Genomic DNA, 18969 nt, shown 5'->3' with positions numbered 1-18969 from the left:
TAAATAAAAAAACTAGAACAAAATATCTAGAACTGTACAGAGATACAGCATTTTAAATTTTTTTCCAAAATTCACATCTTTGAAATGGTGTTCGCAGTGCCATCTTTGGAGGCCTGTATCTCGGGGCAGGAAGTTTTTTGGAGAAAACAAAAAAATATGTGTGTCTTACGTAGCTAAATTCAATAACATCCGAGACTATGAAGGTAATCCCCCTGCCTGAAGTGAATACGGATTATGCTGTGTCTAAAACCCATAGCTTTTAGTGTTACACATAAGGGAATTATATCTTATTATATTGTTATTTGTCTCCCACATCAGTCCATATATTTTCCACAGAATTTTGTGTGTAAATGATCTTAAACAATTGTTTTTTGACATGGTTCACTTTCCTGTGTCAAGTGCTGCCTAGCAAGTAGGATTTTTCCTTTGTTGGATTCAGCCAATTTTTTTTCTGGCTTGGATAACTTTTTAGTTATATAATTTCCCCAGAGTGTTACTACAGAATTTAGAAAAGCTGGTGGCATGTTTAAGCTTTGAGTTGTCCTACGAAATGACTTTAGGTGCCTCAATTGCTCAGAAAGTACGCTGCCTGTGTTCTAGATTTGGTCCTGCACATATACCGTCCTTACAAAACATTCCAAAACTGATTTTATTCAAGGCGTATAAGCTACGTTAGCACAGTATCTATGGTGGCAGCTTGTACTAACAATTGTAAACAACAGATTTTCCAGTCAGTTGTGAGCAGGCAGTGTTAAGTAGTGGACATGCAGCCATAGTGTGTCAGTGTTGTTGTGTCCCAAATCACACTGAAGGAACACCTAATGAAATGTTTAAGACATTCGTCAGAATGTTTCAAAGAAGAGAAAAATGTGTGCAAAATTTGTCCCACACACCTTGACTCCTTAATAAAAATAACGATGCGTGTTTGCTTGCTACGACTTCAGTGGAATGCGAAAGTGGACAATTCTTTTCTGGAGAAAATCATCGCAGGTCGGTGACACTTGGTGTTACTGATGCCAGCCTACAACGCAATGACATAGTACAGTAATTTAAGTGAAGGACTGAATACTACTATCTTCTATTTTTATTTACCCAGTCTTGAAACTTTTTGGGCTGTCGGGATAGCTTGAAAATGTCACAAACGCTCATTTGCAATGTATATAGAAATTTTGATGTGTAGTACATCACAATTATCATTGTGTGTTCTGTCACAAGGCAGGTCTGTGATACTAAGTTAATCATTTTTCATTTTTTCCCTTCCGTGTAATCCTTTTCAATTTTCATTATATCAAATCTGTCTCTAAGTCATCAGCTAGATGATATTTTCTCAGTCCGTTTGTGTCGAGTCCAATCACTTTCCTGCTAAAGCATTCTTTATATGCAGTCTGTTATTATATGCCACAGCCAACGTCTTTTTCTTCTTTTGATTGTCCTTTTTAACTCACCTTCTTCAGCACCCTTTTAAGTACCTCCAAATACCTTATTTTACCTTTCCAGTTGTCACTGTCTTCCTCCAGATTCATCTCCACACAAAACACTTCACTAACCTTTCACTTTGCTACTTATAAAAGGACCCACAGAAAATTTTCTTTTTTCTGTAAAATGCTTCTTTTAGTATTGCTGTGCTTGTTTTTTTCCATAATTTTAGCATGGTATACCATCTGTCCTAATAAAATCAAAAATATGAAGCTCAGTATGGCAAATATAAAGGTATTGTTTATTTTAAACTGCGTGAAACATTAATCCTTCCTCACACTGTATCTGTAAGTCAAAAGGATTAACTAAGTGTGTGACTAATTTCTGAAGTTTATTTACTTTGCATATGTATATGAAACGGCCACACACCTGTCGCATTACCCTGTTACTGTTCTGGTAACTTTGTATAGCTTGATTAAATTGCAGATAGGGTTATGGTTTGTGAAACAAATAAATATCCTTAACACAAGCTGAGCCATGGTTAGTAATGAATATATTTTTCAGTCCTTACTTAAAACATTGGGAGCAACGGCAGCTTGATTCACCAGCTTGGTCAAAACTAAGTGTGGCACACCACACTGCTGTCTAAAATTAAATTAAAAAATCAGTTCTGAATAACTCCTCAAAATCTACAAACCTATGCTGAAGAGTCACATGTCTCTAAAGACAACACTCCCGTTCTGAGTCCATGAACCTATTCAGAAATTCCATAGTTCAAACACTGCTCTGCTGTCTTTTCATAGTTAAAGAACACAAGTGCAACTTTTGAAAATTTTCTATAAGTTTCTGAACTCACACAGAAATTCTACAGCCGCTAATCTTGTTGCCTGATAAATTTTAAAAGCTTCAATCATGACTGACATGCCACTAAGTAGGACACATTGATAATCGCTGACCTCTCATTGTGAACTACTTCAGGCTAACATGGCCACTGCCCTTGTATAGACTTGATCTGTCATTGCAAAACCCACAGAATTAGGTTAGATTAGATTAATTATTCATTCCATAGACCCATAAAAGAGGGAATCCTCCTGGGTATGGAACATGTCAGATAAACACATTACAAAAATGTAATTAGAAAAACTTGAGTTTCATTAATTTTAATGATCCTCAGTCAATAAAAAGTAAAATTATGTACATGTATTAAATTTAAACTTCTAATATGTACAGGTTTAATACTTACATCTGCTTTCATTAAATCAATCATTCAAACATTTGCTAGTTTCTTGGCTATTACAACCAAGTATTGTCAAAAATTAAAGTAAATTATTCATTTCAGTGATCCTCAGTGAAAAACAGTCAGATTATGTACAAGATTTATTTAAAACTTCCACTATTTACAGACTTAAGACTTACATCTGCTTTCCATACATCCATCATTCACACAGGAGCTAGTTACTTGGCTGTTGCAACCAAGTATTGTCAAAAAAGTAAAGTATAATAAATTTTCATTAAAACCGTCTACTGCACTTGTTGAGAAACCCATGGATGGAATAAAAGGAGTTGGTCACCAAAAATTCTTGTAAATTATATTTAAATTGTGCCTTGTCTGAAACTAAACTCTTAATGGTTGCTGGTAAATTATTGAAAACATGCATTTCTGAATAATGAACTCTTTTCTGTGCAAGAGTAAGTGATTTTAAATATTTATGTAATTGTTCTTATTCCTAGTATTGATACTGTGTACTAAGCAGTTAGTTGGAAAAATAGACGTATTTTGTACAACAAACTTGATTAAGGAATAAATATACTGAGAAGCTGTTGTTAATATGCCAAATTCTTTGAATAGGTTTCGACATGATGTTCTTGGATTTACACTACTCATTACTCTTATTATACACTTCTGTACTCTAAAATTTTTTTCTCTGTTTGTGGAGTTACCCCAAAATATGATACCATATGACATAATGGAGTGAAAATAAGCAAAATATGCCAGTTTTTTTATATTTATATCTCCTATGTCTGACATCATTTGCATTGGAAACACAGACTTGTTTAGGCGCCTTAGCAGTTCGTTAGTATGTTGCTCCCAACTGAATTTATTGTCAAGTTGTAATCCCAAGAATTTTACACTCACAACTTCTCCTATTTCCATGTCATCATATTTAATAAACACACCAGAAGGAAATCTCTTGGAAGTTCTGAACTGCATATAGGGTCTTTTCAAAGTTTAATGACAGTGAATTGGCTGTGAACCACTTATTAATGTCAGCAAAAATTTGATTAGCTGCCCTTTCTAAATTTATATTTGATTTACTATTTATTTCAGTGTTTGTATCATTTGCAAATAAGACAAACTTGGCATCTGGTAATGTAACAGATGACAGGTCATTAATATACACAAAAAACAGTAGTGGACCTAGTATGGAACCTTGCACAAGTAATTTCTTCCCAGTCAGATTATGTCTGATTGCCTACTGCTGAAGTGTTACATAATGACACCCGTTGTTTGCTATTAGTAAGATATGACTGAAACCACTTTGCAGCACTACCAGTGACGCCATAATATTTTAATTTACTTAAAAGAATGCTGTGATTCACACAGTCAAATGCCTTTGACAGGTCACAGAATATGCCAGTTGCCTCTAATTTGTTGTCCAATGAATTAAGGACATTTTCGCTGTAGGTGTAAATAGCTTTCTCAATATCAGAACCCTTACGAAACCCAAACTGTGACTTTGACAGTATGTTATTTTCACTGAGGTTCTTAAGTAGACACTTGAACACAACCTTTTCAAAGATTTTTGAGAAACCTGGCAAAAGTGTGATCGGTCGGTAATTTGATGGCATTTCTTTGTCCCCTTTCTTGTGGAGAGGTATAACTTCAACATATTTCAGCCAGTCTGGGAATGTTCCTGTGACAGGTGATTGATTACACAAATAACTTAAGATATGACTAAGCTCACATGAACACTCTTTTATTAACTTTGTTGATATGTTATCATAACCACTAGAATGCTTTGATTTCAAGGACTTTATGATGGATTCTATTCTATGTGTCAATTCCATTTTACTGAGATTGCTTGTGTGCACTGGTCTCAGATATTCCATTGCATTATTTACTGAACCTGTCAACCCCATGCTATCAGTAACAGAGACAAAATACTTGTTTAAATGGTTTGCAACATAACATGCGTTTTTTACCAGGGTTTCATTAATTTTTAGTTCTATTTGTTCCTCCTCATATCTGGTCCTACCTGTGTCTGACTTAACGATATCCCATATTGTTTTCATTTTATTGCTGGATGTATTTATCTTCTTCTCACAATGCAGGTGTTTAGATTTCTGGATAACCTTCTTCAATATTTTGCAATAATTTTTGTAATGAGCTATAATGCTAGTATCAAAGGTGTCTCTACGTATCAGATAGAGTTTCCTTTTTGTCTCACATGATATGTTTATCCCTTGTGTGATCCATGGTTTCTTATTAGACTTCTGCTCAATTTGAGTTACATTCAGGGGAAAACAATTTTCAAATAAGGTGCTAACTTTATTAATGAATGTTTTGTATTTTCCATTTGTGTCTTGGATGCTGTAAACATCCATCCAATTAATTTCTTTGAGCAACCTCCTAAATTTCTCAGTTTTTGACTGTTTCATTGGCCTTCTGTACTCAGTTCTGATAGATGTTTTACCCTGACAATTTTCAAAATTTAATGTTAGGTGTTGCATGTCATGGTCAGATAGCCCATATACTATTGGTTTTGTAATGTGGCTTAGTTGCCTAGAATCGTCTATAAATATATTATCAATGGCAGTCTTAGAACAATTGTATACCGTAGTTGGGAAATTTACAGTAGAAATTAAATTGAATGACAATGTAACTGATTTCAGTAACTGTTCACTGACAGTGTTTTTCAAGACATCTATATTAAAATCAGCAGCAACCACTAGTTCTTTGTTTTTTAATTTTAGATGAGGTAATAAATCTTCAAGACCGTTTATAAACAGGTGCTCTGTATATGGCTACCATTATAAAGGACCTATTATGAAATTCTATCTACATTGCCTATGCTTCTAAGTGCTGCTCTAAGGAAAATTTATTAATGTCAATATTCTTAAATTTAAATCTGTTTTTAACAAATGTGGCAACTCCACCTTTCTCCATCTTTTGTCTACAGAAGTAGGAGGCTAACTTAAATTCTGTAAGGTTTAACATATCTATACCAGTGGTCACATGATGTTCAGAGAGGCAGATTGTATCAACTGGGTTCGATGACTCTAATTCATCAATGCACACAAGTAGTTCATTAATTTTACTTCTAAGCCCTCGAATATTTTGATGCACTAAAGATAATTGGCATTTCACATTTACCAAGATGAAGTCAGGTGGAAATAAAATTTCTGTTGATTGCTGTAAATTTTTAACCAACAGCTGTGTTCACTGATCCAATGTGCCAGGATTATGCTGTTTGATTTCACGTACTGTACATATTATGATAAAAATTACACATGTAAATACTTTAGATGACCTCCACGTGCGTACTGATTCCTTAGGGCTGTTAAAACATATCTGTTCCATTGCCTCTTTATCAAAAAATCCATCATAATGTCTTTCATTGGTTGCATATTAACCGTAAGTGTTATACATGAGTTAGGGTTAGAATTTCAATGGTTTCTCCATAATGACATTAGTCTTTTTGCTAGGGTCCTCAGTGTTTGTGCTGTTTGCTTCTTATTCAGTGAAATAGTTAACATTAACATTACAGTATTTAATATTAAATATTGTCTGTATTAAATCTGATGATAATTAAATGTCTACAGATATTTATTGCAGCCTAATATTGGCTCTACATTTATTGTTTTGCAGTTGATTTTGTACTAAAATGCATTTGTAATCCTTGGAATCAGCATTCTGGCTTGTAACTCAAATTGTATTGTTTGAATAGAAATTCTGAAGCTGGTTTTTCAATATTTCTCATCAAGCACTATCTTTCGACACTTCATTGCTGAAAGAGTCTAGAAGTTATTAATTTTCAGAGATATTAGGTGCATTTATCTCTTTCAACATCAATGTATAAAGCACTATTGTATCTACAAAGTGAGTGTTTAGGCATGCTTCCATGCCTCGTTTCTCTCATTCATGTGTGGCACCAGTACCTATTCTCTGTAATTATTAATAAGGATTTTACTCATGTGGTCACCGTGAAATATATGCAGCTTCTGAGTTTGTGCCACGGTGGCATCCTTACCTCATGTGCAGGCCAGCAACAGACTTTTGCCTGGGAAAAATCAGTTGCAGTAACCCTTCAGACAACCTGCTGCACTTATCGGAGCCAGCTTACTTTGTTGTACCCATATTTTGCCAACACCCAGGAGGCATTGATCTGTTGTCAGCTGGTAAAACAAGCAGCTCCATATGCCACCTCCTCGTGAGCTTGCACACCTGTGTCAGGACTCACGCCATGCCATCACCTGTCAAACAAATGCACAACCAGCTGCATCTGCCCAGTCATCTCTGAACTATTAATTATGGTCAATATTAGGAGAAAGGTACGATGGTAGTTTCTTGGTTATGGTTGGTGCTGCAGCTTCCCAGTGATATATTTGAATTACTCTAAATACTATAAAACAGACTAAGAGTTAAATGGAAGCATTTTACATATAGTACATGAACTTAATATTGTACTTACCAACAGTAAAATTAGGCAGTGCTGTTATTCTTGCTTACTGAGCAAGATGATAATTGTTGGGGGTATTGAGTTCCAGAGGAACAGGAGTCAAATCTTGTCTGTCATCCAGACTAATTTTTTTCTGTAATTTACTTACATTGATAAAGATAAATGCCTGGGTGCTTTTTGGGTGAAAAGAAATCACTAATAATGTTCCCTATCCCTGTCCTGTCAAAGCTATTGCTCTACTGTAAAGACCTTTTCACCAACAGGGCATTGAGCAGCACTTTAATTATTTTCATTATATTTATCATGTAGATAAGAAAAATTCTGTTTTTCACAAAAGATCAGTTGCAAAAGATGGAATTTATCTACATGATAAATAAATTTGAAATAGCAGCTAAGGAAGAACATCCACTAACAATATTCCTAATTTCCTGTTCTGCCGTCTTTCCTTCAAGAAAATAAAAGTTAAATTTGTCTGCTGTAGTGGAAAACTTTTTTTTAAACATTTTAATTTTATGAACAGAAAAGTCCAGTCAGGGAAAAAAAGAAAAAAAAAATTATGAGACATATTTGGTGGCCATTAATTATTTTCAGAAGACAGATACCTCCTAGCACTACTAATAGACACATGTAAAAGTACATGACACTATCCTAGCTTTCTGAATAATTAGGTCCTCTCCTGGGGGTGGGGATGAGAATCAGAGTGGGATGGGCTGGGAGAGGTTAAAAAAGAAGGGTGAGTCTCTCAGACCCCAGGATGAGAGAGACCCACCTGTAATGAGGATGAGGGTAGCCAAAGATGAAAAAGGAGATGTCTATCAGCAGTACTAGGGAATTTTGCCTGCTGAAGGTAGGTACCACCCAACAATTCTGTCTCAATATGCCATGATTTGGACATCTTAATGTACATATTTTGTGGTTACTCAGCCCACTGTTGTTTATGTACACACATCAAAAAAGTTTTGCATCACCTCAGTTCCAAGAGCTCCGGAACCTGAACAAAAAATTGGAATAGAGATCAACATAAACATTTCCGCCCTTTCCGCCCTTTTTATTGCTAATGAAAACCACACATTGCATGTTGTACCACCATACAGAGGTGGTGGTCCAGATTGCTGTACACTCCGGTACCTCTGATACCCAGTAGCACATCCTCTTGCATTGATGTATGCCTGTATTTGTTGTGGCATACTATCCACAGGTTCATCAAGGCACTGTTGGTCCAAATTGTCCCACTCCTCAATGGCGATTCAGCATAGATCCCTCAGAGAGGTTGGTGGGTCACATTGTTCACAAACTTTCCTTTTCAATCTATCCCAGGCACGTTCAATAGGCTTCATGTCTGGAGAACATGCTGGCCACTCTAGTCGTGCGACAGCATTATCCTGAAGGAAGTCATTCACAAGATGTGCATGATGGGGTTGCGAGTTGTCGTACGTGAAGACAAATGCCTCTCCAATATGCTGCCGATTTGGTTGCACTATCGGTCGGAGGATGGCATTCATGTATAATACAGCCATTATGGCGCCTTCCATGACCACCAGCGGCATATGTCGGCCCCACATACTGCCACCCCAAAACAGCAGGGAACCTCCACCTTTCTGCACTTGCTGGACAGTGTGTCTAAGGTGTTCAGCCTGACTGGGTTCCCTCCAAACACGTCTCCGACGATTGTCTGGTTGAAGGCATATGCGACACTCATAGGTGAAGAGGACATGCTGCCAATCCTGAGCGGTCCTTTTGGCATGTTGTTGGGCCCAAATGTACTGCGGTGCATAATGTCGTGGTTGCAAAGATGGACCTACCATGGATGTTGGGAGTGAAGTTGCGTATCATGCAGCCTACTGTGCAGTTTGAGTCATAACACAATGTCCTGTGGCTGTACGAAAACCATTATTCAGCATGATGGCTGTGCTCTCAGTGTTCTACAGAGCCATAATTCCTAGGTAGCAGTCATCCACCTAAGTGAGGCATGTCATTGAAAGTTCCTGTCTCTCTGTATCTCCTCCATGTCCGAACAGCATCACTTTGGTACGCTCCGGGATGCCTGGACACTTCCCTTGTTGAGAGCCCTTCCAGGCACAAAGTAACAATGCGGACGTGATTGACTGTCTAAGCATGGTTGAACTACAAACAACATGAGTCCTGTACCTCCTTCTTGGTGGAATGACTGGAACTGATTGGCTGTCAGACCATTTCTGTCTAATTAGCGCTGCTCAAGCATGGTTGTTTGCATCTTTGTGTAGGTTTAGTGACATTACAAAACAGTCAAAGGGACTGTCTGTGATAAAATATCCACAGTCAACATTTATCTTTAGGAGATCTGGGAACTGGGGTGATGCAAAACTTTTTTTGATGTGTGTACATTGCTGGTTGCTCAATTCTTACAAGATAACTATAATTCTTATTTACATTTTGAACCAGTGTGGTTCACACAATGTATAATTTATTGGTTGCATATTTTCAGCCTTCAAGAGCTAAATGACTTTATTGATGAAGCAGATAATGGTCTCCTGCAGCCAGTTTTGGAAGGGGACTATGATGGTCTTCTCAAAGTAATGGGGTACCTGTTTCATGTAAAGGAAAGGACACCGAAAACTGATGAAATGTTTGAGCCTATTAAGGAAATGATTGATCTGCTAAAGACATATGATGTTGAATTTTCAGAAGAAGTGTACTTACAGCTACAGGTAGGTTTTTTGTAGATCACTTGATATTATAGCCTACGAAATTAAAAACTGAAAACTTCATTATTTAGACAGATGATAATTTCATTCTAAGAAACAATAAAAATATCAATATGAGAAGTTTGGCTGTGACTCAGTTTGAAGAAGTTTTTTGGCAGAAGTCATTGATAGAAGTTGTAGAATAATAGGGTCTCTGAGGGAGTTTTTAGAGTAACTGGGTGATAGTCCCTTTACTACTTCCAAAAGAGTTGTGCAGTAACAGCATCCAATCCAATTTATTGTTGCATAAATTATGCAAAAATTGTAAATTAGTCAGGTGAGTGGCCAATAATGACAGATTTTTGCTCTAATGTGGTATGCTGTTTAAACTGAAGCTTGAAAATTCTTCCTGTTTAATGAGACAACAGGTATTGTGCTGTCCCTTCAATAACTTGTGTGTCAGTTGAACTATTAAACTTTAATTAAGCAGTTTAGCTTCATGAGGCAGTGGTCAACACCCAAGAATCAAATCAGGAATCTTTTTGTCAATAGCCAGTAGTGCTAACCAGTAGACTACATAGTTAACTGTAGATTAGTAAAATCCTTCGATTATCATGCCAGTGACATAGGAGAAATAAAAACTGGTACAATTAATAACTTTTCAAAATTCATTTAAAAAAGCTCTTAGTGTTAGTGCGCTCTTTCTAAATACTGAAGAACAAAATTGCTTAAATGAATTCAAAAATGCCAAAGAGTGTGGCCCTTAGTTTATGCCTTGGAAGGAAAAGATCCCTGTCAGGTCTGATATCACTGCCATTTTTAATTCCCATCAAAAGAAAAGAGGGAAACTAACTGAATACAATCCTGCAAGCACATCACATGTGTCAGGAAATGTGTTGTGGGCTCAACATCTTAGAAATATTAATATTGTCCTCTAGAACAAAGATCTTCCACCTTTGTCATTTCTAACTATAATATTTCCATTTCATCTCTTGTCAACTGATATAATAAAAAACAACATGCAGTGACACACAGTTTATCTTGCAGGGCGAAAATAGTTAATTCAGATGTTAACATTACTATTTAGATACCTTTCATTCTGAGATAAATAAGAAGACATATTAGCTATGTGGTGCTAGAACGTTTGAGAACATGTATTTCTATAAATCACTTAGAGAATATATTTTTGATAAAACTTACAAATAAAAGGTGTAAAACTTGCTTCAGCCATTTGCCGATAGGTGGCGACAACGGTAAGAAACAGATTGCAGACGTCAGGCAGTTAGCTTGGACCTAGGTCAACATAACCTCATTCAAACATTAGTTGATTTGTGGCTGCATCATAAAGTTGTTCTTGATTGAAAATGTTAGTTTATGAGCCTAATTCTCGTCATTTGCAGAGGTGTTAACTGTTTTGTTTCAGTATGAAGAAAGAAGCGGCTGAATCTCATCCAGTGCTCTCAAGTAGATATGGTAAGGACACTATTAGTGAAAGAACATGTCATGAGTGGTTTCAACGCTTCAAGAACAGTAATTTTAACGACATAGACCAGCATAGTGGTGGAAGAGAGAATGTTTTCAAAGATGCAGATTTGGAGACATTGCTGAGTGAAGACTAGTGTCAAACTCAAGAAGAATTGGCACAATTAGTGGGAGTGACACAGCAAGCCATTTCAAAATGTCCCAAGACTATGGGCATGATTCAGAAAGAAGGAACTTGGGTCCCATGTGAGCTGAAACCAAGAGACGTTCAACGGCATTTGTGTGTTTGCAAACAGTTGCTTCAGAGACAAAACGGAAGGGATTTCTGCATTGCATTGTGGCTGGGGAAGAAAAATGGGTTCATTACGATAACCCTAAACGCAAAAAATCATGGGGATATCCCGGCCATGCTTCCACATTGACAGTCAAACCAAATATTCACGGCTCAAAGATCATGCTCCACATTTGGTGGGACCATCTCAGGGTTGGGTACTATGAGGTGTTAAAACCAAGTGAACAATGACAGGTGCTCATTGTCGAATGCAATTAATGCGTTTGAACAGAGCGTTAAAAGACAAATGGCTGCAATACTGCGAGAGGCACGATAAAGTGATTTTGCAGCACGACAACGCTCGAAACCATGTTGCAAAAGAGGTCAAAATGTACTTGGAAATTTTAAAATGAGAAGTCCTACCCAATCCGCCATATTCTACAGTCATTGCTCCCTCTGAATATCACCTGTTTAGATCAATGGCGCATGGCCTGGCTGACCAACACTTCCGATCTCATGAAGAAGTCACAAATTGGATCAATTCATGGATTGCTTCAAAAGATGAACAATTTTTTCAACACGGGATCCGTACACTGCCCAAATGACGGGAGAAAGTAGTGGTTCGGGATTGAAAATACTTTGAATGATACGTGTGTAACCAATTTGTTTCACTAAAGCCTCAAATGATGGGGAAAAAACAGCGGAAGCAAGGTTGTACACCTTGTAAAAGACAAATTATTAAGTTACAAAGTGGTATGTAGGTGGCATTTTTCTACTGAGTAGAGGTTGACTGTTCCACTGAGAGTGACACTAATAAACACAACTACAGCAATTATCAGTAACTCCTCGTGCCATCTGGCTCACCACATAAACATGTTTCTGTACTAAGATTAATAGAATCTTGAAATTTTCATTATGTACTTATAAAATAATAAGGAAAATTAAATATGTTAAGAGAGATAGAAATAGTAATGGATTCCTTTTAGAATCATCTCTCTTTGCAAGCAAAGTGAAAGTATATGTGCATTGTTCATATTATATGCATTAAAGTATGGTGCTTTGGGAAGCTGGACTAAGGACTTCATGTTGAACATCAAATACATTAGGAAGAAAGATAATGTATAAAATTAATACCAGAGATAATAGAAAATCAACAGCAAGTACCTACAAAATATGGTGTAATATCTGTATTTATCCTCGCAAGTATTTTCTTTGCTCACGTGATAATTTTTCCTAGTTAGAAACCTTGCATCATTGACTGTAGTGTCTGGTACCTTTTATCCCATGCTCAGATTTACAGTTTTAGGAGTATTCATTTACCATCATTGAAGTGATGGTAACACTTGGTTCCTCTTGGTAAATTGCTTCTAACCAATGTTAATATATTCTAATGGAAATGTTCTGAATGTTACCCATTTATACTAGAATGAATTGTCTGCAGTTCTGTCAGTATTAATAGTACTGCAATCTAAGGTATTTATTGAGTGACTTGACTCAAGATCTGCTGCTATTGTTGCACTTATATGAAAATGGTAAGTAGTTTAACCATACAAAAACAAAAATTCTATGATCATGTTACTCCTCAGTAATTATTGTTCTATAGTTAGCGTAGGACAATATATTTTTTTGTTTCTGATTTTTAGGAACTGCCTGAACGATGGAATGCTACAAAGAAGACTGCTGTAACTGTGAAACAACAAGTTACTCCACTTATGGCTGCTGAGGTTACGCTTATCAGGAAGCGAATAAACTTATTTGACCTGAGACAAAACCAGTATCGAGAATATTTTCGAAAACTGGATTTATTCAAGTAATTACTTACCTGAAAAAGATATGGTTGTCTTACTGCCACTCACTCTCATTTTAGTCTGAGATGTATGATTCAGTTAATTTCACCTCTTTTCAAGTTGAGAGAATAACAATAATGAAACAATGGAAAGAAAGGGAGGAGAGGTTAAAGGGACAGGGGTGGAAAAAGAGGGAGAAGGATGGAAAAGGGGGAGGAGGAAGAGAGAGAGAGAGAGAGAGAGAGAGAGAGAGAGAGAGAGAGAGAAAGTGGCCACAGGGAGACTTTAATCATCCGACAATTAATTGGGAAAATTACAATTTTGTTAGTTGTGGGCATGATACGACATCATGTGAAACTGTACTAAATGCCTTCTCTGAAAACTACCTAGAACAGTTAGTCAGGAACCCTAATCGTGATGGAAATACACTCCTGGAAATTGAAATAAGAACACCGTGAATTCATTGTCCCAGGAAGGGGAAACTTTATTGACACATTCCTGGGGTCAGATACATCACATGATCACACTGACAGAACCACAGGCACATAGACACAGGCAACAGAGAATGCACAATGTCGGCACTAGTACAGTGTATATCCACCTTTCGCAGCAATGCAGGCTGCTATTCTCCCATGGAGACGATCGTAGAGATGCTGGATGTAGTCCTGTGGAACGGCTTGCTATGCCATTTCCACCTGGCGCCTCAGTTGGACCAGCGTTCGTGCTGGACGTGCAGACCGCGTGAGACGACGCTTCATCCAGTCCCAAACATGCTCAATGGGGGACAGATCCGGAGATCTTGCTGGCCAGGGTAGTTGACTTACACCTTCTAGAGCATGTTGGGTGCCACGGGATACATGCGGACATGCATTGTCCTGTTGGAACAGCAAGTTCCCTTGCCGGTCTAGGAATGGTAGAACGATAGGTTCGATGACGGTTTGGATGTACCGTGCACTATTCAGTGTCCCCTCGACGATCACCAGTGGTGTACGGCCTGTGTAGGAGATCGCTCCCCACACCATGATGCCGGGTGTTGGCCCTGTGTGCCTCGGTCGTATGCAGTCCTGATTGTGGCGCTCACCTGCACGGCGCCAAACACGCATACGACCATCATTGGCACCAAGGCAGAAGCGACTCTCATCGCTGAAGATGACACGTCTCCATTCATCCCTCCATTCACGCCTGTCGCGACACCACTGGAGGCGGGCTGCACGATGTTGGGGCGTGAGCGGAAGACGGCCTAACGGTGTGCGGGACCGTAGCCCAGCCTCATGGAGACGGTTGCGAATGGTCCTCGCCGATACCCCAGGAGCAACAGTGTCCCTAATTTGCTGGGAAGTGGCGGTGCGGTCCCCTACGGCACTGCGTAGGATCCTACGGTCTTGGCGTGCATCCGTGCGTCTCTGCGGTCCGGTCCCAGGTGGACGGGCACATGCACCTTCCGCCGACCACTGGCGACAACATCGATGTACTGTGGAGACCTCATGCCCCACGTGTTGAGCAATTTGGCGGTACGTCCATCTGGCCTCCCGCATGCCCACTATACGCCCTCGCTCAAAGTCCGTCAACTGCACATACGGTTCACGTCCACGCTGTCGCGGCATGCTACCAGTGTTAGAGACTGTGATGGAGCTCCGTATGCCACGGCAAACTGATGGCGGCGGTGCACAAATGCTGCGCAGCTAGCGCCATTCGACGGCCAACACCGCGGTTCCTGGTGTGTCCGCTGTGCCGTGTGTGTGATCATTGCTTGTACAGCCCTCTCGCAGTGTCCGGAGCAAGTATGGTGGGTCTGACACACCGGTGTCAATGTGTTCTTTTTTCCATTTCCAGGAGTGTATATTGGATGGAATGGCAACAAATAGTCCTGACCTCTTTGAGGATGCCCACATAAAAACTGGTATCAGTGATAATGGTGTGGTTGTGGCAACAATTATTACCAAACTACAAAGGAAACTGAAACAAGCAGACAGAGATATAAGTTCAGTAAACTAGATAAAAAATCAGTAATGCCATATCTCAGTGGGGAACTTGAAACATTCTACACAGGTCAGGAGCATGTAGAGAAACTCTGGCTCAAGTTCAAAAGAATAGTTGACCACACACTGGATCGATATGTACCCAGTAGAAAAGTTCATAATGGGAGGGAACCTCCGTGGTACACAGTCACTGTAATGAAACTTCTAAAGAAACAGAGATTGCTGCATAATAGGTGTAAAACAAAGCATAGGGCTATAGATAGAGAGATGCTGAATGAAACTTGTTTGGCTGTCAAGAGAGCTATGTGTGATGCTGTCAGTGACTATCATAGCAGAATTTTGTCAACTGACATTTTACAAAATCCAAAGTTATTCTGGTCGTATGTAAAGATTGTTTAATGGCACCAAAGTTAGTGTCCAGTCCCTAGTGAATGAGACAGGAACTAAAATTGAGGATAGCGAAGCAAAAGCTGAAATGCTTAACTCTGTCTTCAAATGTTCCTTTACAAAGGAAAACCCAGGAGAATTGCCCCAATTTAATCTTCATACCATTGAAAAGATGAATGAAATAAGCATTAGTGTCAGCGGTGTTGAGAAACAGCTGAAATCGTTAAAACTGAACAGAGCTGCAGGCCCTGATGGAATCTCTGTCAGCTTCTATACTGAATTTGTGGCCGAAGTAGCCCCTCTTCTCACAATAAACTATCGTAGATCCCTCGAAAAAACAACTGTGTTCCGTTTGTGGAAAAAGGCATAGGTCGCATCTGTCTACAGAAGGGTAGTAGAAGTGATCCGCAAAATTACTGTCCCATATCCTAGGCATCGATTTGTTCTAGAATTAGAACATACTCCGAGCTCAAACATAAAGAGGTATCTTGAACAGACTGGCCTCCTCAGTGTCAACTGTGTTAGGACCCTTGCTTTTCATGTTGTATATTAATGACCTTGCAGACAATATTATCAGTAAAATCAGGATTTTTGCAGATGATGAAGTTATCTATATTGAAGTACTACTACATGAGAGAAGCTGCTTAAATATTCAGTCAGATCTTGATAATATTTCAACATGGTGCAGAAACTGGCAACTTGCTCTAAATGTTCAGAAATGAAAAATTTTGCACTTTACAAAACGAAAAAAACATAGCATCCTGTGACTATAATACCAATGAGCCACTGTTGGATTGGCCAACTGATACAAATACCTGGGTGCAGCACTCTATAGGGATATGAAATGCCGTGATCACATAGGTTCAGTTCTGGGTAAAGCGGGTGGACCACTTAGTTGTGGGTAAAGCAGATGGTAGACTTCGGTTTACTTCCCTCTTTCCTGACGAAGCAACCAATGTGTGTGTGTGTGTGTGTGTGTGTGTGTGTGTGTATATATAAAAAGAAAGATGATGAGACTTACCAAACAAAAGCGCTGGCAGGTCGATAGACACACAAACAAACACAAACATACACACAAAATTCTAGCTTTCGCAACCAACGGTTGCCTCATCAGGAAAGAGGGAAGGAGAAGGAAAGACAAAAGGATTTGGGTTTTAAGGGAGAGGGTAAGGAGTCATTCCAATCCCGGGAGCGGAAAGACTTACCTTAGGGGGAAAAAAGGACAGGTATACACTCGCACACACACACATATCCATCCGCATATACACAGACACAAGCAGACATTTGTAAAGGCCAATATATATATATATATATATATATATATATATATATATATATATATATATATATATATATATATATATATATATATATATATATATATATACACTCTTTGCCTTTACAAATGTCTGCTTGTGTCTGTGTATGTGCGGATAGATATGTGTCTGTGTGCGAGTGTATACCTGTCCTTTTCCTGTCGAAGCAGCCATTGGTTGTGAAAGCTAGAATTTTGTGTGTATGTTTGTGTGTCTATCGACCTGCCAGCGCTTTCTTTTGGTAAGTCACATCTTCCCAAGATGATGTGACTTACCAAACGAAAGTGCTGGCACGTCGACAGACACACAAACATACACACAAAATTCTAGCTTTCGCAGCCAACGGTTGCTTCGTCAGGAAAGAGGGAAGGAGAGGGAAAGATGAAAGGATGTGGGTCTTTCCCTCTCCTTCCCTCTTTCCTGACGAAGCAACCGTTGGTTGCGAAAGCTAGAATTTTGTGTGTATTTTTGTGTTTGTTTTTGTGTCTATCGACGTGCCAGCGCTTTCGTTTGGTAAGTCACATCATCTTTGTTTTTAGATATATTTTTCCCACATGGAATGTTTCCCTCTATTATAGCTAAATGCTGATGGTAAGTGCAACATATTTCTTGATACATTTATATCCCTTTTTAACATTGTTGCCTCAAAAAATCACTAAACGTAACACCAAAAAGTTTTCATAGAAACCTTGGATTACTACAGGTACTAAAGTGTCTTCAGAAATAAAAAAGAAAATTATATGAGCCAGCAATAATTAGTAAAGGCTCAGAAGTAATTTTACACTATACAAAATTATTGTAGCATACTGAGAAAGGTTGTCGGGGGGGGGGGGGGGGGGGGGGGGGACACCATGGATGTTAGAGATGAAATCAACAACCTAGGCAATAGAATAAAATCACTATGGAATGTTGTTAGAAGAGAGACAGGAAAAGTAACCACTGGGCTAGCTAATATTACTATTAAAGAGAATGAGACCATCTTAACCAACAATACACAAGTAGCTGATGTATTTAACAACTATTTGTTAAGTTTAGGTGAAAAGGTTGGTGATAATAGTACAAAAGAAAAAGCCAAGGCAGTACATGTGAGTCAGTTTTGATAAATCCCTTTCAGATTAAATTTCATCTAACAACCTCTTGTTAAATAAGGAAACTCATTAAATCTTTGAAAAATAAATGTTCTGTTGGAGTAGATGACATCTCTAACAAGATTTTAAAACAATGTGGAGCAGCTACATCTGATGTTCTGAGTCACATAAGTATTTTCCCAGAAAGGTTAAAATATGCCATTTTCAGGCCTCTCTACAATCAAGGGGACACCACAGATGTCAGTAATTACTGGCCAGTATCCTTGCTCACAGCATTTTCAAAAATCGTCGAGGAAACAGTGTACTCAATTGTGGTTAGCCATCTCTACAGTAATGGGATACTTAGCAAATCAGCTTTGGGATGTCAAAAATGCTGTTCTACTGAAACAGCAGTATACAATTTCACTTCCCACATAACAGAGTCTTTAAATAGTAAAATGTCATGATAGGAATTTTCTGTTTCTTATCCAAAGCATTTTATTGTGAACCATGACATTATGTTACAGAAAATACAATTCAATGGTATAAATGGAACAGCATATGAGTGGTTTAAGACATATCTACAGAACAGGAAGCAAAACGTTTATTTTTATCAAGTAAGTGATTTAAGGATATTTCCCACTTCATCTAACTGGGGTGAAATTACATTAGATGTTCCACAGGGTTCGATCGTGGGCCCGCTTCTTATCTAAAACAAGAAGCTAAGCTGACACTGTTTGCTGTTGATACAAGTGCCATTACTCATCCAGTAAAAGAAACTCCAATACAAAATGATTCCAATAATGTCTTTGGAAAAGTTATTGATCGGTTTTCTGCGAATGGGCTTGCTCTGAACTTTGAAAAAACACAGTATATCCAATTTTCTACTGCAAAGGGTATAATTCCTTCAATAAATATAA

The 18969-nt window shown here is 38.3% G+C and overlaps 1 protein-coding gene across 1 annotated transcript in view; it reads left to right on the top strand.

Annotated features, from left to right (window-relative positions):
* LOC126161033 (dynein beta chain, ciliary-like) overlaps positions 1-18969 on the top strand; it is a 784705-nt gene that overhangs the window by 324671 nt on the left and 441065 nt on the right. Inside the window, exons 26-27 of the mRNA XM_049916954.1 lie at positions 9562-9784; positions 13157-13323. Of these exons, the coding sequence (XP_049772911.1) occupies positions 9562-9784; positions 13157-13323 (390 nt within the window). The remainder of the gene's footprint in view (positions 1-9561; positions 9785-13156; positions 13324-18969) is intronic.

Source organism: Schistocerca cancellata, chromosome 2 (assembly GCF_023864275.1).
Source record: "Schistocerca cancellata isolate TAMUIC-IGC-003103 chromosome 2, iqSchCanc2.1, whole genome shotgun sequence".
Taxonomy (NCBI): domain Eukaryota; kingdom Metazoa; phylum Arthropoda; class Insecta; order Orthoptera; family Acrididae; genus Schistocerca; species Schistocerca cancellata.
Note: the sequence above shows the minus strand (reverse complement) of the source record. Positions and strands in the feature narration are given on the sequence as shown.